Consider the following 21,927-nt stretch of genomic DNA (forward strand, 5'->3'; position numbering starts at 1 on the left):
AAGTAGTCCTGCATCCAACTGCACCCAGCACCAAACATACATCTTCTACAGCAGAGTCAAAACAATCAAATTCATCAATATTTGAGGTTTTCAAGTCTATAAAATAGGGAAATGGAGGTGACAGTTCACTGACCAGCCTACTAGAACACTTTTCCCCAAGATGCACCTGTTCAGAAACAGGAAAATGGAATTGCTACAGCTGCCTCCCCTGGATTCTCTGTCCTGTGTAACCGAAGCTGAATGAAGGAACAGACCAGACATCTGGCTACTGACATCTGCATAAATTAAGCTTTTCACAGCGTGGAACTTGGGAAAATTCACAATACTCAATAACAGAGCATCCCAAGCACACCTTTTACCCAACAGCAATAGGTACTGCCATTCCTGAGTCCACAGAAATAGCTCTCATAGGGTTAGTGCTGTTGCTAGTTCAGTTCAATGGCCTTTCAATGCTTCTATCAAGTATCCATGGACTTGCTAGACAAATGCTTCTCAATTTGTTGTAACTCCTTTGATTATTCTCCAAGACACAGTGAATGGTACTTTACTAGTTTTAGTCAGCTTAATAGATGCCAGTCCAGGATAGAGACTGCCCCATTACTTAATTATCCAACTGTTATAGAAGCCCCGAAGATAGAGGCTCAGAATGCCTCACAGGTACAATAAGAGGCATCATTGGCCTCCTGTTCTTAGCAATTTGTGTGGCCTTGACAAGTCACTCAGGTTCTGAAAATGTTTCCTCATCTGCCAAATTAGGTCAATAATGCTGCCCACAATTGACTTGTTGCCTGAATTCTTTTTATGAAAGAAGACTAGTTCCAACTTACTATTATAACTTTTATCACTCTTATAATGATCCACAAGTTAATCATTTTAGAGTAGCTAGTCCACATAATACTTTTATACAAATCCTCAAAAGGGACATTTTACTATCCATCTTTCAAAATCATTTTATTAGACAATACCAACAAACTGCCAAAAATTAATGAAATATGAATATCAATCTTCTACATCAACAGTATCAATGCTTATCCTTAGGACTAGAGTGTGAATGACCACGGGTGACAGATGACCTTGCGAGGAATACTGAAATCATACTCTTTCCAACAAGAAGACAAGATAAAATTATTAATCCAAATTTAAATTTCTATGATTCCAAATAAAGATATGCAGGTATATCCACACAGATATATCTGAGTATCTTTAGATGCTAACTGTGAAACTCCTCATGGTCCATACTTACTGAGCTCACAAATCGGATAAGAACTCCAGTTGCCATCAGCTTCACAATGGATTACACTGCTGCTTCTGAGGACAGACCCTTTCACGCAGTCAAATCTAACAGAGTCTTTGTATTTATAGGTAGGTTTATATCCAGAAACAATCACTCCATGTGAAATGTTTGGCTGAGGACAGATGATTCCTACAGAATTATGAGAAAAGATAAGTACGTTTTAAAAGATGAAGCATACGGAGCAGTGGCTCAATGGGTAAAGTACACGTAAGGACCTAAGTTCTAATCCCAAGAACCTACATAAAAATCAGGCATGGTAGCATGCATTTGTGACTCCAGTGATCCTATGATAAGAGACTCCCCCTAAAGCTAGAAGGACAGTTATCTTGGTATATGCATCACAGAAGCAAGATCAGACATGATGGAGTGTACCTTTAATTCAAGTCTTTGGAAAGCTAGGACTACATAATGAGACCATGTCTCAAGGTAGGAGCAGGAGCAACCTCAACATAGAAAAAGGTCAGTACCAAACTCCAAGGTTGTCCTCTAACCATCACATATATATGATGGCATTTATGCACTTGTATACACACTATAAATACAAACATAATGCACACACACACACAATAAATACAGGCATACAAACACACACACACAAATACAGACATACATGCTCACACACACACACACAAATACAGACATACATGCTCACACACACATACACACATACCATAAATACAGACACATGCACACACAATCATACATATGCACACATATCATATTCATTATCACAGAGAAGCTGGTATCTGGGCATATAACTTAGTGGAAGGGTACTGACCAAGTGTGCATGAGACCCTAAGTACCACAAAAAAAAACAAAAAACACATTTCTTGGCAAATTAACAGATACATAGTAATGAGAATATTATAGAAGATGGAAGGCTAGGGGAATGCCTCTGGATAAACTAGTGAAGAAGATTAGATATAGAGATAGAGATAGAGATAGAGATAGAGATAGAGATAGAGATAGAGATAGAGATAGAGATAGAGACAGAGATAGAGATAGAGATAGAGATAGAGATATATGCCAGAAAAGAGCAACAGAGGGGGGAAAAGACCCTTGGCACAGAGAAGCAAGCCTAACATAGCCTCCACTACTCAGTTCTCTGTGAACTAAGGGAGTGAAAGTCACCCAAAGGTAAGCCACACAAAAAGTTGGGAATTCTGACTCTCAAAACAAGCTAAAAACCTTCATTATTCAAATCTAGTTGTGGGTTTTGATGAGACAGGTGTTCCTCTGGCAGATGGGCCAGCCATAAAGAAAAGTTCCTTTTGTCACAGGACTATCTGGCTTTGGAGGCAGCAGCAAAGTAGGCTTAATCTTGAATGAAAGTCTCTTCCTGCAAGTGAGCTACCCTACGGTCCTGAGATAAGAAACAGCCACAGGTCAGTGAGCCTTAGTGTAGCCTGCTGCAACCCCTGTGTGAGGAAAAGCCCAGAGAAGTAACTGTGCATACAGGAAGATGAGTGAAGGATTCTTCCTGCCTCAGTTAACACAGTGAAGATAATTCCCTACAGGTATGCCCAGGAAGCCATCTTCCAGGTGATTCTACATTTGGTAAAACTGATAAGTGACACTAACCATCACTGATCAAGAGGAAAAATCTAAGAGTCCACAGCACAGAAGAAAGAAGTATAAAAAAATACAAAAAGCATACAGAATCTACGCAATTGAATTATAGGAGAAAATTTCCCAAATCTAAAGAAAGATTTCAAATAAAAGAGGCATTTAGAGTCCAAAATAGACATGACAAGAGAAGAACCTCTTGCAGTATATATCATAGTCAAGATAGAAACAATGGCCAAGGGGTAACAGCCAATGGCTCAGTGGGGAAAGACACTTGCTGGCCAAGCCTAAGTACCTGAGTTCAATCCCAAGAACCCACATGGTGACCAATTTCCCTGATGAAAACGGGATTTAATATGGCAGTTACTCAGAAAATTGAAAACTGATCTACCACAAGACTGAGTTATACCACTCCTGGGCATATACCCAATGGATGCCCCATCCTACTGAAAGGGCATGCACTCAACTTTGTTCATAGCAGCTTTATTCATCATAGTCAGAAACTAGAAACAACCTAGATATCCCTCAACTGAAGAATGGGCAAAGAAAATTTGATACAATTACACAATGGAATATCATTCAGCTGTTAAAACCAATTACATCCTAAGATTGGCAGGCAAATGAGTGGAACTAGAAAAATGTATCCTGAGTGAAGTAACCTAGATCCATAAAGACAGACATATATAATATATACTGACTTATAAGTGAATATTAGCTGTAAAGTAAAAGACAACCATAAATACGGTCCACAGACCCAGAAAGGCTAAGTAACAAGGAAGGTTTAAGAGGGGACGCAAGGATCTCCTTAGGAAATAGAAGTAGAATAGGTTTCATGGGTAGACTGGAGGTAAGTAAGGTTAGGAACACAAGGGATCAGGTAGAGGAAGGGAGAAAGTATGGGGAGAAACAAACAGATTTGGGAGACATTTCATTGGCAAGGTGGAAACCTAGAGCAATGAAAACTCCATAGAATCTACATGAGTAACTCTAGCAAAGACTCCTAGTAACAGGGAACACAGACTGAACCAGCCATCTTTTGTAAGCAGCCAAAGCCTCAAGTGGAGGGATTAGAACACCAACCCAGCCACAAAACATTCAATCTTTAGTTTGTCCTGCCTGCAGAGTGTGCTGGGACCACAGCCTAGCATAATGGTCATCAAAGAAACCAGAGTCTTCATCTAATAGCAGATGCCAGCAAATGCAAAGTCCCACAGCCAAACATTAGGTGGAGCTCAGGGAGTTCTTTCTGAGGGAGGAAGGATAGAAGAACCAGAGGAGTCATAGATACACCCTAAGGACACAGCCCACAGATTCAACTGACTGGGATTCATGGGGGCTGGCAGAGATGAGGGAGCCCATAGGGCTGACCTATGTCCTCTGCATATGTGTTACAGATGAGTAGCCTGGTGTTCTTGTAGGAACCATAACAATGGGAGTGGTGGATGTCCCTGACTCTTTGCCTTCTTATGGGACCCTTTTCCTACTACTGGGCTGCCTTGTCCAGCCTTGATGTGATGGTACATGCCTGGTCTTATCATAGCTTGTTATGTAGTGTTTGCTTGATGTCCCTGGGATACCTGCTCTTTTCTGAAGGGAGGCAAAGGGAGCAGGAGTTTTGGGGAGAAAGGAGGTGGGAAGCAGAGGCTAGGGGCAGGGGAGGGGATCCTGTGGTCAGTATGTATTATATGAGAGAACATTTTTTAAAAAATTATAAACCAAATTTAAAATCCTATTAACGTGATCATATGCCATGACCAAGTTGGTATCATTCCAGAGATCCAATGTTGTTTCAACATAGGTAAATAGGTAAGGGTAATAATATTCAGCACATAAATAGACTTAAGTACACAAATCACAAAATCATCTCAATTGATACAGATAAAGCCTTCAACAAAGCTCTAGATTTCTGTATGATAAAAGTCCTGAAAAAAAGGTAGAAATCTGAGGCCCACACCTCCACATTACAAAGGCTGTAAACAGCACATCTGTATATGTCAGGGTCTCTGCAAACATCATGACCAGCACAGTGTCAATCCAGGAGAAGCAAGAAGGAAATTCTGTTTAATATGACTCAGTAGCTGCTGTTGGTTCCAGGCAGTGTATTTTAGGCATATTTAAGCACAGCACAATTTGGGTAAAAGTTTCCTTGTGACAAATAACTCAATCCCATATGCACAGCGAAGCTTACGACATTACATTGAAACTTGTAAAGTTCAAGCACTATCGGCCATAAGGATGAGTTTTATAGATTAACTAAGCAAGTAGGTTTAAGGTAAACAATAAAGATCTGGGGGAGGGTAGTAGTCTAGACTGACTGAGATAACCTCAGGAAAAGGGTCTGGGGCAACCAGTGTGGACAACTCATACAAACAGTGCAGAGGTCACCAGGCTATTAACTACATCTATTCCCAGCCTCCTTGTTGAAAGATAAATTATACATCTTTCCCTTTGAAGAGACAGCCCTGTGTGTTTTAACATTTCTGGTCTTCTTGGTGCTTATGTGTGATCCATGTGCTTTCTATGCCTATAGCCAACATCATACTAAATAGAAAAAAAACAAAACCAGTACTTCCTCTAAACTCTGGAGTGAGTTTAGTGGAGGTGTCTACTCTTGCTACTCTTATACAGTATAGTGCTTGAAACCCTAGCTGGAGCAATAAGACAAGAATAAGAAACAAAGGAATATAAGTAGTAAAAGAAGAAGTCAAAGTAGTCCCTGTTTGCTGATAGCCTGTCCTATATTAAAACAAGCAAGCAAACAAACAAGCAAAAACACTTCAAAGACTTTTTCAGAAAATTCATAGGTCTAATAAATACTTTCAACTCAAGAACAGGATATAAAACAACATACCTGTTGCAGGTTCTAAAAAAAAAAGGTGGTGATGTGCTCACTCCCAGACAAAGGATAGAATTTTTTTTCTTTCTTCTGCTAAAGAGATTGCAAGACCATATTTCCATATGGAAACACCATGAGACCAATGTTACCTGGATTGCTAAGCTCTATTCTAAGCTGCTGGCATGTCCAAGTTGCTTTCCAGGCAAGAATGCCAGTGTAGCTAACATCTTAGAACAGATTACAGATGAATAAGAAGAAACTTACTTTTCCAAATCAATGTGATATGGTGTTACTTGCGCCTTAGTGCATTGAGTCTCTCTTAGCCAAATAATAGATGCATCTACACACTCATTAATTTTTATCTTTAAATTATACTACTTCCCCCAATAAAGTCACCTTCCTTTAAAAAAAAAAAAGTAAAATGTAAGTGAAACAATTGAAAACAATACATCCCTGTGACTTACTCTCACAAGTAGGAGGGCTTGGGCTCCAAACACCTATTGTTTTGTTCACCACAGTGCAAGTAATGGAGGCACTGCCAGAGAGCGAGAAGTTGGGATCACACCTATAGGTGACTGAGGAGCTGTATGTGTAGAAGTCTTCATCTCCACCATTGTGGTTCCCGTTGCTGATATCTGGAGGGGACCCACACTTGACAACTGAGAAATTAGTAAAAGAGAAAAAAAATGTTCAGGGACCGGCATCATAACAAAGATAAAGTCCTAGCAAGTGTACATGGAGGGTACAAGTTTCAGTGAGGATGCACAGATTTGTCCCCTAAGACACTTATGTGTTTAGCCAAGTCACAAAAATCTCTACTTACTTACACATTCTGGGAGAGGATCACTCCACATAACTCCTTTGCCTTGGATCTCACAATAACTAGTGGATGAGCCGACTAAGAAATATCTAGATAAGAGAAACCAAAGGTATTAATGGAATTCACATTTTATATAAAGGTGACTAAGCAGAGAGGCACTAAAATGAAGAAATGATGTTTTCTCAGCTAAGGAGTCATAAAGAGGATTTTGGGAGGGGGGGAACGAGTAAAACAAAGTGTAATGACACATATGTCTGAAAGCAAGACAGGAAACAAGTTGGGCAAGCTCCAAACTCTGTAATCTCCATGTATGTCTGATGTCAAGGCGGTCTTCAAATCTTCAACTCCTTTTTCATCTTTGTTGACTGCAACAAATTTCTTTCTCCTCCTCAGCTGCTTTAACCAACTTCCTGTTAGCAGCTTTCTTTAGCAAATATCACAAGGCTCTGGCATCTCCAACATCCACCTTCAACTTCTTGTTTCAATGTCTGGAATTCACACATGATCTTCTGGGCTCTTCCAAAGGGCTTGGATCACATCTCCAGCTCTGCCCTCTATAGCACTCTAGGCTCTGTTAACTCCACTTTACTGCTGCTGCTATTCTTGGTGATCATCCCATAGCACTGGGAACTCCAGGACACTGGAGTTTTCTGCTGCAACTAGGCTTCACCAGCCTCTCATAGGCTCTCCTCATGGTGCCAAACCTCAACTTCTTTGCATGAACCTTTCAGTCCTGGGCCATCAACTGTTACTGAGGCTGCACCTTCACCAATGGCCTACCCTGGCCTCTCAAAGTGCCAAGCCTCAGCTGCTCTTCATGACCCCTTCATATCTTCAAAACCAGTACAACTTGGGTGACTCTCATATATTACCAAGTTCAGTTGCAGCATGAGGTACAACCTTGGCTACCCCTGGAACATAGATTCTCTGTGCTCTCAGAAAACACTTCCCAGAAGATTTCACCTCAGTGATGCTGTTCTCTTCTTAACCACCACTAACTCCTTAGCTCCAGCTAACCGGCATCAATTGCCCCAGTAGTCCCTTCTATTCTTGACTCAAAAGCCAGGGCCACCTAGTTGAGGCTGCTGAGTTCTGCTGCTTTCTGGGGCTGGAACACGGCCCCCCTTTACTTGTTCTATTACATTATCGCCAGCTATCTGCTTTCCAACTCCTTCCACGTGCCTAAGCATGGCTGTCCTGGAACTTGCTCTGTCTATTGACCTTGTGCTCAGAGATCTGTATCCCTGTGTCCTGGGTACATACATTAAAGGTATATACCACCATGTCTGGATTTAAGCTTTTCTTCACCTAGAACTTGCTCTGTCTTAGGCTGTACTTGAACTCAGACATCTGCTTGGCTATCTCCTGGGATTAACGGTGTGTACCACCATAGCCAGATCCAGAGTTAGCTGGGTAGGATCTTGCCCCAAAGTCCCATTCTCTTAATATTTCATCTCCTAGAACACAGGATTCAGCTCTATTCTACTTCCTGGTGCCCCTTTAATACTTAAATCACATATTTTGTGTTTTTCTTTCTCAGCTTGTTATGCTTGTTCAAAATGTTCTTCATGAATCTTAATCAGAGAACAAAGTCTCTCCTGTTGTTGTTTTTTGTTTTGTTTTTGAGACTTCCTTTGTCAACAAATTAGTATAAACCTCTTTATCTTAGCTCTTCTTACCTGAAGAGTCAGGTAGACTCTACAGACAAGGGCAAAAAGCAGCCACATTCCTCACCAAAATACCGCAAAAATTGTCCCTAGGCCACATACTAAAATTCTTCTCCATTGAAACCTCTTGGGCCAGATCTGCATAGTTCAAATCACTCTCAGCAACAAAGTCTTCCTTATTCCTACTAGGATGGCCCATTAAGCCCCACTTGAAGCATTCCATCACTTTCAAAATCCAAAGTCCCAAAACCCACATTCTTCCAAACAAAAGCATGGTCAGGCCTATCACAACAACACCCCACTCCTGATCAAACTTCTGTCTTAATTAGGGTTTTATTGCTGTGAACAGACACCATGACCAAGGCAACTCTTATAAGGACATTTAATTAGGGCTGGCTTACAGGTTCAGAAGCTCAGTCCAGTATCATCAAGGCAGGAGCATGGCAGCATCAAGGCAGACATGGTGCAGGAGAAGCTGAGAGTTCTACATCTTGTTCTGAAGACAACTAGGAGAAGACTAGGCTCCATGAAGCTAGGATGAGAGTCTTAAAGCCCACACCCACAGTAACACACCTACTCCAGCAAGGCCACACCTGTTTCAACAAGGCCACACCCACAATTCTCTGGGTGTGAGCCATTCTCTGGGCTAAGTATATTCAAACCATGACACTAACTTTAAAAATTAATTCAATTTTTAAAAAGATCATCATACAGTGTAATGAAGTACTTCATAATGCATTTCAAGCAAAGGTTACAAGTGATTTACATAATAAAATTAATGGACATATTAAAATTATACAATACATGGCAGCAAAAACTGGACCAAATGTTCCTATAAATACAAAGTAAGAGGATCCTTCCAGTCTGCACCAGTGCCCTGAGCAGTCCTAAGGCTCCAGCTCTGCACCCAATCCTCAAGAAACCAAAGAAGGCTGGACTCCCAGGAGTTCTAACATGCCCAGGATCATAGGTGAGGAGGCCACAACATCCCCCACCTCCAAACAGGGAGTAATTGGGACCCATGGGGACCCAGGAACTCCTTAATGGTCAGTGGCTTGGGATGCTTCCAGTCTGCACTGGTGCCCTGAGCAGTCTTAGGGTGCCAGCTCTGCACCCAATCCCCCAAAACCCAGAGAAGGCTGGACTCCCAGGAGCTCTAACATACCCAGGAACATAGGATAATAGGATCAAAGGATCTCAGGAGTTTGGTCACACCAGGATTTCAGGATCCCAAAAGCAACCTGACTCCCAGGATCTCTTACATCCAGGATCTTAAGATCACAGGATCACAGAGACAGCTTTACTCTGAGGATTTCTGATACAACCAAGATAACAGGACAGACAGGCTCCAGTCAGAGACAGTGAGTGAAGGTAGCACCAGAGATAACCAAATGGCAAAAGGCAAGCACAAGAACATAAGCAACATAAACCGAAGTTACTTGGCATCATCAGAACCTAGTTCTCCTACCATAGCAAGTCTTGAATACCCTATGACACAGGAAAAGCAAGATTTGGATTTGAAATCACTTCTCATATTGATAATAGAGGACTTTAAGAAGGACATAAATAACTCCCTCAAAGAAATACAGGAGAACACAGGTAAACAGGTAGAAGCCCTTAAAGAGGAAACACAAAAATTCTTTAAAGAATTACAAAAAAAAAAAACAAAATCAAACTGGTGAAGGAATTCAACAAAACCATCTAGGACATAAAAATGGAAGTAGAAACAATAAAGAAATCACAAAAGAAGACTACCTTGGAGATAGGAAACTTAGGAAAGAAATCAGGAGTCATGGACCAATAGAATACAAAAGATAGAAGAGAGAATCTCGGGTGCAGAAGATACCATAGAAAACATTGACACAACTGTCAAAGAAAATGAAAAATTCAAAAAGTTCTTAACCCAAAACATCCAGGAAATCCAGGACACAATGAGAAGACCAAACCTAAGAATGATAGAAGAAAGAAAAGATTCCCAACTTAAAGGGCCAGTAAATAACTTCCACAAAATTATAGAAGAAACCTTCCCTAACCTAAAGAAAGAGATGCCTATGAACATACAAGAAGCCTACAGAATTCCAAATAGACTAGATCAGAAAAGAAATTACTCCTGTCACATAATAATCAAAACACCAAATGAACAAAACAAAGAAAGAATATTAAAAGCAGTAAGGGAAAAAGGTCAAGTAACTTATAAAGGCACACCTATCAGAATTACACCAGACTTCTCACCAGAGACTATAAAAGCCAGAAGATCCTAGACAGATGTCACACAGACCTTAAAAGAACACAAATGCCAGCCCAGGCTAATATACCCAGCAAAACTCTCAATTACAATACATGGAGAAACAAAGATATTCCATGAAAAAAACCCAAATTTATACAATATCTTTCCACAAATACAGCCCTACAAAGGATAATAGAAAGAAAACTCCAACATAAAGGAAGGAAATTATACCCTAGAAAAAGCAAGAAAGTAATCTTCTTCTAACAAACCAAAAAGAAGATAAGCACACAAACATAACTCCACCTCTAATAACAAAAATAACAGGAAGCAACAATCACTTTTCCTTAAAATCTCTTAACATCAATGGACTCAATTCCCCAATAAAAATACATAGACTATTGGACTGGATATGTAAACAGGACCCAACATTCTGGTGCATAAAGGAAGTGCACGTCATTGACAGAATACCTCAGAATAAAAGGCTGGAAAACAATTTTCCAAGCAAATGGTCCCAAGAAACAAGCTGGAGTAGCCATTCTAATATCAAATAATATCTCGAGTTTAAACCGAAAGTTATTGAAAAAGATAAGGAAGAACATTTCATACTTGTCAAAGGAAAAATCAACCAAGAAAAAAAATCTCAATTCTGAACATATATTCTCCAAATAAAAGGGTACCCACATTCATAAAAGAAATTTTACTAAAGCACAAAGCATACATTGCACCTCACATAATAATAGTGAGAGACTTCAACACTCTTATCAATGGACAGACCATGGAAACAGAAACTAAATAGAGACACAGTGAAACTAAGAGAAGCTACGAGACAAATGGATTTAGCAGATATCTATAGAACATTTCATCCAAAAAAAAAAAAAAATACCTTCTCAGCACCTCATGGTTTCTTCTTCAAAACTGACCATGTAATTGGTCACAAAACAGGTCTCAGAAGACACAAGAAAATTGAAATAATCCCATGCATCCTATCAAATCACCACAAACTAAGGCTGGTCTTCAATAACAATAAAATCAATGGAAAGTCCACATACATGTGGAAAATGAACAATGCTCTACACAATGATAACTTGGTCAGGGAAGAAATAAAGAAATGAAAGACTTTTATAATTTAATTAAAATGAAGACAAATCATACCAAAACTTGTGGGACACAATGAAAGCAGTGCTAAGAAGAAAACTTACAGCTCTAAGTGCCTACAAAAAGAAAATGGAGAGAGCATACACTAGCAGTTTGACAGCACATCCAAAAGCTCTAGAACAAAAAGAAGCAAATACACCAAAGAGGAGTAGACTGCAGGAAATAATCAAACTCAGAGCTGAAACCAACCAAGTAGAAAGAAAAAGTACTATATAAAGAATCAACAAAACTAGGAGCTGATTCTTTGAGAAAATCAAAAAGATAGATAAACCCTTACTCAGAATGACCAGAGGACACAGAGACAGTATCCTAATTAATAAAATCAGAACTAAAAAGGGAGACATAACAACAGAAACTGAGGAAAATTTAAAAATCAGCAGATCCTACTACAAAAGCCCACACACAGCAAAACTGGAAAATCTGGATGAAATAGAAAATTTTCTTGACAGATATTAGGTACCAAAGTTAAATCAGGATCAGATAAACCATCTAAACAGGCCTATAACCCATACAGAAATAGCAGTAGTCATTAAAAGTCTCCTTAACAAAAAAAAGCCCAGGACCAGATGGTTTTAGTGCAGAATTCTATCAGACCTTCCAAGAAGACCTAATACCAATTCTCTATAAACTATTCCATAAAAATAGAAACAGAAGGTACACTACCCAATTTGTTCTATGAAGCCATAATTATGTTCATACCTAAACCACACAAAGACTGAACAATGAAAGAGAACTTCAGACCAATCTCCCTTATGAATATTGATGCAAAAATACTCAATAAAATTTTTACAAACCAAAACCAAGAACACATCAAAACCAAGAGCACAATCATCCATCATGATCAAGTAGGCTTTAATCCCAGGAATGCAGGGATGGTTCAATATACAGAAATCCATCAATGTAATCCACTATATAAACAAAGTCAAAGAAAAAAACCACATCATCATCTCACTAGATGCTGAGAAAGCATTTGACAAAATTCAACATCCCTTCATGGTAAACGACTTGGAAAGAACAGGAATCCAAGGCCTATACCTAAACATAGTAAAAGCAATATATAGCAAACAAGTAACCAATATCAAACTAAATGGAGAATAACTTGAAGCAATCCCACTAAAATCAGGGACTAGACAAGGCTGCTCACTCTCTCCCTACTTATTCAACATAGTACTCGAAATCCTAGTCAGAGCAATTAGACAACAAAAGGAGGTCAAAGGGATACAAATTGGAAAGGAAGAAGTCAAAATATCAGTATTTGCAGATGATAAGATAGTATACTTAATTGAGCCCAAAACTTTACCAGAGAACTCCTAAACTTGATAAACAACTTTAGCAAAGTGGCTGGATATAAATTTAATTCAAACAAATCAGTAGCCTCCCTCTACTTAAAGGATAAACAGGCTGAGAAAGAAATTAGGAAAACAACACCCTGTATATTTAGTGGAGGATGGCCTTGTCGGGCATCAGTGAGACAGAAGGGCCTTGGTCCCATGAAAGCTGGATGCCCCAATGTGGGGGAATTCGAGGGTGAAGAGGGAGTGGATGGATTGGTAGGGGCACACCCTCATAGAACTAGAAGGAGGGGTAATGGGATAAGGGGTTTCTCAGGGAGGAATGCAGAAAGGGTATAATATCTGAAATGTAGATGAATAAATTATCCAATAATAAAAAAGAATAATTAAAAAAAAACATAATGGAACTTATTATTGAGCATTTGAGACTTTTTGGCAGTAATTTAATATTACCTACGTTACTAGGATTTCTTATAATTGTCAAGGACAAGGAACTGTGGAAGGGGCCCATAGAACTTTAAAACAATATCTTCATAAAATAAAAAAGGGGGAGGTATATCCCTGAACACCACAAATTTATTTAAATCATGTTCTTTTTACTTTAAATTTTTTAAAATATTTGGATGCCATGGAACTTACTGCTGTGTGTCTATGGCACTCTACAACTAGGCATACTTATGCCTAGGTGAAAAGGAAGGATCCACTTACTGGCATATGACATGATCCTGATCAGGTATTTAATATGGGGAAAAGAGCATGTTTGTGGTTTTTCTGCAGGATGCTGAAGGAGTATGGTGGGCACCAGAGTGATGGGTGAGACATGTTGGTGCCAGAACAAAGAATGATACTGACCTGTGAGCTTGCTGAGTGTCCTGACAATGGTGACTGGGAAGCTGTATTGGACATATATTCCTGACCCATCTTTGCTTACTTATACCCCAGATGGGACAAGCTGCCTTGCCTTAAGTTTTTAGACCTTGTGGAACAGAGAATCAAAAAGAGAATTTATAATGACTCTAGTATTTTTCTTAAATGTGACCAGTTATTTGGACTCAATCATGGACTAGTCTAGAAATCAATCCAATATTGGAAATAACAGTCTTCATTTGGAAGGCTGGTTCTGGGCATTTTCAGAGACATATTTGGAAGTTAGCTGCAGTTCTCTAGGATGTTATGTTAGCAAGAGATAAAGTTGGGACAGGATTTGGATTTCAAACAAGTGTTAGTACATGTGTTAAGGCTCTTTTAATTGTCAAGTTAAAATTACTTTTGTTTATTCTACAGTATTTAATGTAAGTTGCATTGATTGTATACTTTCTAATTGGGTTGGTGTGTTGAAACTCAGCATGTCTGTTACTGAGGTCTTTCAACCAGCTTTTGTTTTATTGCCCTGAGTATCACAGAACCTTGGTATTCTGAAAAAAAGCTTGCAAGTACTGGAAGAAGTGAGTCAAGCTTTTAGCAGAAACAAGAGGGTAGTGGGTTTGATTATTGCTGGTATAACAGCTTTAATTACATCAATTGCTAGCACCACTGCTTCTACAATTGCTTTGACAGAAGAAGTTAAGACAGCTACTTCCGTTAGTCATTTAGCAAAAAATGTTACTAATGTGTTGAATATACAAGAGGATTTAGATATGCATTTGGAAGAAGACTGATGCTCTTTATCCTATTAAAATTATTGGGAGAAAGTTCAGAGTTTAAGAATAAGGAGCCATTTTGAGTGTCATGCCAAATACCATTGGATTCATCTTAGTTCTAAAATTTACAGTGGTAGTCATTATAATTAGGAAAAAGTTTAAAGACACTTGCAGTGTATTTGGCATAATTCTAACACCTCTCTGGATTTTTTAACTTTGCATAGTGAGCTTATGAATTTAAAGAATGCTGCTCTGCTGAGTGTTGATGTGGAAGTTGTTGATGTTGATGTGCTCTGTTGAGTGCTGATAAAATTACCTATGGGCTGAGGTCAGTATTTCTTTTGGTCAAGCTTCAAGAATGGCATATGTAGCTTGATCATGCTAGCCCTTTTTGTCCTGGGAATACTTTTATTCCTGCCCATCATGTTAAACCTTGTCTTTAACAACATCAACATGTTGGCAGCCAAAGTACATGGCTTGAAACTAAAAATGAATCCCCAGACAGAGTTATTAATTTTTTTGTTTTGTTTTTTATTTTATTTTATATTTTATTTACATTTCAGATGCCATCCCCTTTCCCCATTTCCCCTCCCTAGAAAACCTCTATCCCATGTCCCCCTTTTCCTTTTTGCTTTTATACAATTTTTTAAAAAATGTTAGTCAAAGGCTTTATAAGTTTGGTAATGCTCAGTCAGAAGTGTAACCCAATACCCAACCTAGGTATATAAAATATCATTGACTGGTGGAGACATGTGAACATCTGCCTCCATGCCCCCCTCTCTTTCTCTCTCTTTCTCTCTCTCATCACCTTGCTTCTCCTCTCCTTCACCTTCTCCTCTCCTTACTCCATCTCTTCCTCTCGGTACTCCTTCCCCCTTAGCTCCTCCTACATATCACCCTTCCTGTTAAAATAACACTTTTCTCAGACAGAGTTATTAAATTAACAGGCTGGCAAGTCAAGGAGGGGTAAGATTCTGCACAGAGCCTTACCAACCTAAGACAGAAGTGCATTGCTTGTTGGAACGACCTTAGACAGGCTCAGTCATCTTTATGAAATAAAAAAGGGGGAGAGGTGGAGAGCTTTGGGGACTGCTTGGCAAGAATCTGGCATAGGCCAAGGACAAAAAAGTGGGCTGCTTGGCAGGAATATGACACTGGCCAAGTACAAGGAAGTGAGCTTCAGGCAGGAATCTGATATTAGGCTAGAACAAAGAATTAATTTCAGGCAGGAATCTAAATCTTAGGCTAGAACAAGGAAGTAGGCTTCAGACATGACTTTGGGCTAGGACAGGGAAGTAGGCTCAGATATTTTGATCATCCTAATAAGCCCTTAGAAACAGTGATCACAGGAGTGTTCACAGAACTTCATTTGTTGTCTTGCTTATTCTTTGACTATTTGTATTTGTTGTATTGCTTATTCCTTGACTATTTGCATCTATTGTATTGCTAGACCCTTGACCTAGAACTGACCTTAATACGTGCATGTAATTAAAATGGTATAAAAGCAAAACTTAGGAGGGGGATGGGATAGATTTCTAAGGAGGGGAAATGGGGAAAGATGACATCTGAAATGTAAATAAATAAAATATCCAATAAAAAGATTTAAACAACAAAAGACCAAGTTAGGGAGCTAAAGTGATGGCTCAGCAATTAAGAGCATTTACAGAGGACTGGAGTATGGTTCCCAACACACACTGCAAGCTCACAATCACTTGTAACTCTACTTCCAAGGGATCCAACATCTTCTTTTCTTTTCAACCACACTCACTACCACCACCACCCAACACACACACAGACAGAGACATAAAGAGAGAGACAGAGACAGAGAGATGGATGCATGCATGCATGCATAGAAAAAAAATAAAAATCTTTAAAGAAGAAATAATTAAGGGCTAGCCACATAACATTTGCTGCCAATTCTGACAACCTGAGTTTGATCCCAGGGACTCACACTGTGGAAGTAGTGAACTGATTCCTGCAAAATATCTTCACTTCCATGTGTGTACTATGGCATGTATGCACCTATGTACATGCATACATAGACATATTACATCCATACACACACACATATACATAAAGTTAACTTTTTTAAGACAGTAAAGGCAAGGTCTAGAGGTCTTCACATATAATTCCAGAAACTTTGGAGAATTAAACTGGAGGCTTTTGTGTCTAACAACAACCTAAGCCACTTAAGAAGATCTTGTCTCAAATAAAAACAAACAAACAAACAAACAAAATAAAAAAAACAGAAAAATTATTGTGGGTAAACCTTGGATTTCACACATAAAGAATACTAGAATACTACCTTCAGACATCCAAACAAGTTATATATAAGAGAAGAAAATTGAGATTAGCTTCAACATTCTCTGTAGCATCATCCACCAGAAAAAAAAAAATCAGCAGTAGTAGCCACAAGATATCTGATACTTCCATACTTATTTATAATACATTTTGATTGATGTCATCTCTGTCCCCTTTCATTCCTTCCTACCCCCTTCACTCACCCTTCTCTCTGCAAGTTCCACTTGTATCATTTTGTTTTGTGACCTATTAAGTTTAACTGGGTACATTGCCTCTTACATATCAGTGTGTCAGATAAATTTGAAAGCCCACACTCCTGAAAGTAAAAAAAGAGGTTATTCTGAAGGCTAGCATGGCTAATACTGGCTATCAAGGAACAATTGGATCACTTATGTACAATTGTAGTTTGTAACTACATTTTTACAAAGGCATCAGAACATTGTTCAGAAGAGAAAAAGATTGGAAATAGGCATCAATCAGTCCAAAGAGTTAAGCCATGACACAACCATACAGTAAAATGTTCTGCAGTTGTAAGAGGAAATTAATGAGGACCCTCTCTACATACAACAATAAAATATGTGCAAGATTTACTGATGAGTATAAAAGTCAAGTGTGATTCAAAAGTACATTGTTCCCATTTTCTTTGAGAGTATGGCCACTCCCATGCTCTAGGTAACAGCACTGCACCTATGAACATATGGGCAGCACTAATACACTTAGTGAATTGTAGAAAAGCAAGCAAACAAATAAAAACACGAAGTTGGGAGAGGATGTCATATTGTGGGGAATATAGAAAAATTGGAAGGGGGAATGGGGATGTATATGATCCTATTTCGTTGATTGCATGTATGACATTCTCACAATACATGTGTGCAATTCTCAAGAATAAATTAGAATATAAAAAACTGAACCCAGCTGGGTTTAATGATGCAAACCTTTAATCCTAATACTTAGAAGGCAGAGGCAGGTGAATCTCTGTTAATTTTGGGCTAGCCTGACCTATATAGGGAGTTCTAGACCAGTAATGGCTACATAGTGAGATTCTGTCATTCATATATATGTAATACATATATGTAATTCATGTATATAATTCATGTATATAATATGAATTATTATATATATAATTAGATCATTTTAATAGTTTAAAATGAACTAAATGCATTATCAGAAACATGTGCTGATCTCTTGGCTTGTATTTGAGTGATGAAACACTACAATGATACAAAAGAAACTAAAAAAAGATAAATTCTTTTTTAGCACAGGAAAGAATAGGTCACATGGAGATGGGATAGAAGTGAGAATTCTCAATGTGTACTCTTGATATCACTTCAAAACTTGAAAATATCTATTTTTAAAGTTAATTTAGAATTATTTACTTTTTTATTTTTAAATTATATTCAGTTAGTTTTTACATCCCAATTGCTCCCCTCCCCCCAGTCCCCATGTCACAGAGTCCCTCCTACAGAGTCCCTTAACCCCTTATGCTCTCATCCTCTAAGATGGTGGGTCTCCTTTGGGAAAGCCCCCACCCCACCTCTATTAGAAGAATTAGTTATAAAATACCTCACACTTACCCTTCTGAGCAGCTGAATTCTATCTGCGATCCAAAAGAGAAATTTGTCTTAACTTCCACATGTCCATTTTGTAACTCTCCTGGATTCCTGCATGATTTTTCTAAAGAAAAATCAAAATGGTGGTAAGTGATGCCCACCATCCACAAGCACTACAGTTAGAAACTAACAAGTCTATGGCCACCTCTGCATCCAGAACGAACTTCTTGTTAGGGTCACGTTTATCTGAGTCTGACTCACTGAATCTTTGTTCTGGAGGGGACATGAACACAAATTTTGATTTCTTCATTTTCACCCTGGTGTATTTTAGCAAGAACCATTTCCTTGATTGAGAGAGAGAGAGAGAGAGAGAGAGAGAGAGAGAGATACAGACAGAGACAGACAGAGACAGAGAGACAGAGAGAGGCAGATATTATATGCTGTTACTGTTGGAGGACAGAATGTATGTATTTCCTGCTCATAGTGAATTATCTGCTCTTCCAAATCCATGAAATATTTGTTTTGTGCTCTGCTTTACTTAATTTTCAAATTAGTATACAAAATAATGCGTTTCATTATGACACTTTCATATATGAATAGCATTGTATTTTATCATATTTACCAGCCATTGTTGTCATTGTCCTTTACCCGATGTATGTATGTATGCATGCATGCATTGTGCAGGTTGGCATTATTTGTGTATACATGCAATAATGTATAGATGCATAGATACATATATGCATGTATTTTAAAATCTAGATTCTGCATATAAAAACAAACATTGACCATGTGTTTGAGGTAAGATTGCTACTTTCTAACTATTTAATCCTAAGATACTTTTATCATTATTATTATCATTACTATTGTTACTATTGTTATTATTGTTTGGGGGTTGAGGTGCAGTCATGCACATGCTACAACATGCATGTGGAGGTCAGAGAACAACTCTGGAAGTCAATTCTCTCCTTCCACCTTTACATGGGTTCCAGGAATCAACCTTAGATCACCTCCTTTCTTATAGAATCCAGAATGACCAGCCCAGGGATGGCACCACCCACAATGAGCTGGGCTCTCCACCATAAGTCGTGAACTAGGAAAATACCCTACAGTCTTGCCTACAGCCATATCTATGGAGGCATTTTTTCAATTGAGGCTCTCCCCTCTCTGACGCCTCTGGCTTGCTGATATAAAACTACCCAGTACAGTTTATCTTTCTTCATTGCAGTTAGCACACTTCTTAATTTCTGCTTTCTTTTTTTCTGCTTTCTAGAAGATCCACACTTGTATATATTAAAATTGCTAGTTGATGAATTCACTAGTTCCTTAGTGACTTAAAAATTCAATAATTATATAACCTGAGACAACTCTCCAAAACTGACAAATGCACAAGTCAGAAAAATACATGTTGGTACTTACTAACACAGGAGATATTAATCTGCCATTTCCCCGAAGGTCTACAGTCAACAGTCTGGCTTGAGGTTGCCCTAATATAGCCAGGGCGGCAATTGTATTTCAGGGTGGTGTAACTTTCGAAGTCTGTCTGATTCATCTGACTTGCTGGCATGGCGTAGGCTAAATCAGGTGGTGGACCACATTTACCTAGACACCAAAGGGACAGGAACATTAAATGTAATCCCCTGAGACACAGCATCTTAATGCTTCAGTAGTATGATTTTAGAGAGAGAACAATTCTTTTCTTCTCTATCAAGGAAAATCAAAAATATACTATTTCTCTGTTATGAATCCATGAGAGATGTGCAAATAATGCTTGTTGATAAATGATGATGATGATGATTAAAGGCTACATTTTAATCTCTTCTCTACTATATAAAATACTTCTAAACAGGAGACAGATGTAAGTTTCATCAGCCTACATTATCTATCTCTGCTCAGAGTGCATACATGCAAAACCAAAAATTCCTATAAATTTGCCTTAACAGATATGTAGTGTTTCATTTGAACTGACATAATAAGCCAGACACAGTGGTGTGTAAGAAAGATTGGGAAATCAAGTCCAACCTGGGCTATGTAGAAGAGAAAGCAGAATTCTTAAGATATAAAAATCTTAATACTACTTTCCCTACTAGAAATGAATGGTGATACACAACTAAGTTACCATTTAAAAGCCCAGTGGATGTACACTCTCCACTCTCTAGATTAACTCCAGGCTGCTAAATGTGTTCCACTGCTATTAGACAATATAGATTTATTTCAAATCCTGGTTGAAATTTTAGATAAGAAATTCTAGATTAAACATGTAGAAACTGCCCTGTTGTGTGTGACACTAACTCTAGCTGGCCAGATAAATCCTTTCTTGATGAAACTGGATCTCCACTAACTTAGCCATCTCATGTTTTTAAGTCTTGTAAGTAACTGTTGGTTGTCCATCCGGACTGGTTACCCACCACTCACCAAACACAGCAACCCAAAGAGCAGCAGTGAAGGTCATTTGGAACAAAGTTGGGCCAGAGACTCTGCAGAGCGTAGAAAAGGACCAGGCCACAGCATCTCTGTTTCTATGGAGCCTCCCATGTGCAGTTCCTGTGGGGCACAGGGCCTGCTGCTGCTTTGCCCACATTTGTTCTGCCAGGAAACCTGAATTTAGTAAACAACCATTTAAACTACTTGCTGTAGAGCATCAGGATACAGGCTGACTGCCAGGTCTTCAACAAAACTACAGTAGTCTAGGTGGGAAGATGAGACATGAGCACAGTTGTCACAACGTGACACAGTGAGGACTCACCTCTGCAAAAGCCGCCTCTAGGAAGAGAAATTCAGTCCACATGGAAAAAGGAAGTGAATTTGCAGAGGAGGCTACACCAGAGCCCAGTGTTCTGTGAAGCCAGAGAATAAATTCAAGTCAGCTGGAAGCAGGAGACAGCATTACAGTTTGGCAAATCAGGGGTCCTTCTCTCTCCCGGTTCCTTTACCAGATACCTAACCCCTAAGGCTATTGAGATTGCAGATACATCTTGAAGACTTAAAAGCTAATGTCCAAATATAAGAGAAAACATACAACATTTGTCTTTTGGGGTCTGGATTATCTCACTAGGGATGATTTTCTTTTAGATTAATCTGTTTATCTGTGAATTTCATGGTCATCTTTCTTTCTTAACAGCTGACTAATATTCCATTGTGTAAATAAATCACATTTTTGTTACCCAGCCATTAGTTGATAGACCTGTAGGTTATTTCCAATTTCTGGCTATTATGACTAGAACAGGAGCATAGATGAATAATTGTCTTTGCAGTCAGATGTAGAGTCCTGTGGTTGTATGCCCAAAAGTGGTTTAGCTGGATCTTCTAGTAGATTGGTTTTCAGTTTTCTGAGGACCCGACACTCAGATTTCCATAATGGCTGCATCAGTTTGCACTGGCATCACCAGTGAATAAGTTTTCCCCTTTCCCGACATTCTCACCAGCATGTGTTGGCATTTGTTTTATTGATCTTGGCCATTCTGACTAGAGTAAGATGAAATTTCAAAGTTGGTTTGATTTCCATCTGGCTGATGGCTAAAGGTGATGAACATTTCTTTAAGCATTCCTCAACTATTTGTGTTTGATCTTTTGAGAACTTGC

At 38.8% G+C, this 21,927-nt stretch overlaps 1 protein-coding gene across 2 annotated transcripts in view; it reads right to left on the bottom strand.

Annotated features, from left to right (window-relative positions):
* The window catches only part of LOC117716073 (C4b-binding protein alpha chain), a 43,754-nt gene that overhangs the window by 18,915 nt on the left and 2,912 nt on the right, over window positions 1-21,927 (bottom strand). The window contains exons 2-8 of one of the 2 annotated variants that reach the window (XM_034512922.2): window positions 21,092-21,182; window positions 20,761-20,931; window positions 19,765-19,947; window positions 18,373-18,472; window positions 6,520-6,605; window positions 6,161-6,355; window positions 1,244-1,423 (exon numbers count right to left, since the gene is read on the bottom strand). In XM_034512922.2, coding sequence (XP_034368813.1) covers window positions 1,244-1,423; window positions 6,161-6,355; window positions 6,520-6,605; window positions 18,373-18,472; window positions 19,765-19,947; window positions 20,761-20,926 — 910 coding nt within the window. In that variant the 5' untranslated portion in view covers window positions 20,927-20,931; window positions 21,092-21,182. Of the gene's footprint in view, window positions 1-1,243; window positions 1,424-6,160; window positions 6,356-6,519; window positions 6,606-18,372; window positions 18,473-19,764; window positions 19,948-20,760; window positions 20,944-21,091; window positions 21,183-21,927 lie in introns of both variants that reach the window. The other variant, XM_076941103.1, reaches the window with a different exon arrangement.

Source organism: Arvicanthis niloticus, chromosome 10 (genome assembly GCF_011762505.2).
Source record: "Arvicanthis niloticus isolate mArvNil1 chromosome 10, mArvNil1.pat.X, whole genome shotgun sequence".
In the NCBI taxonomy this organism is placed as follows: Eukaryota; Metazoa; Chordata; class Mammalia; order Rodentia; family Muridae; genus Arvicanthis; species Arvicanthis niloticus.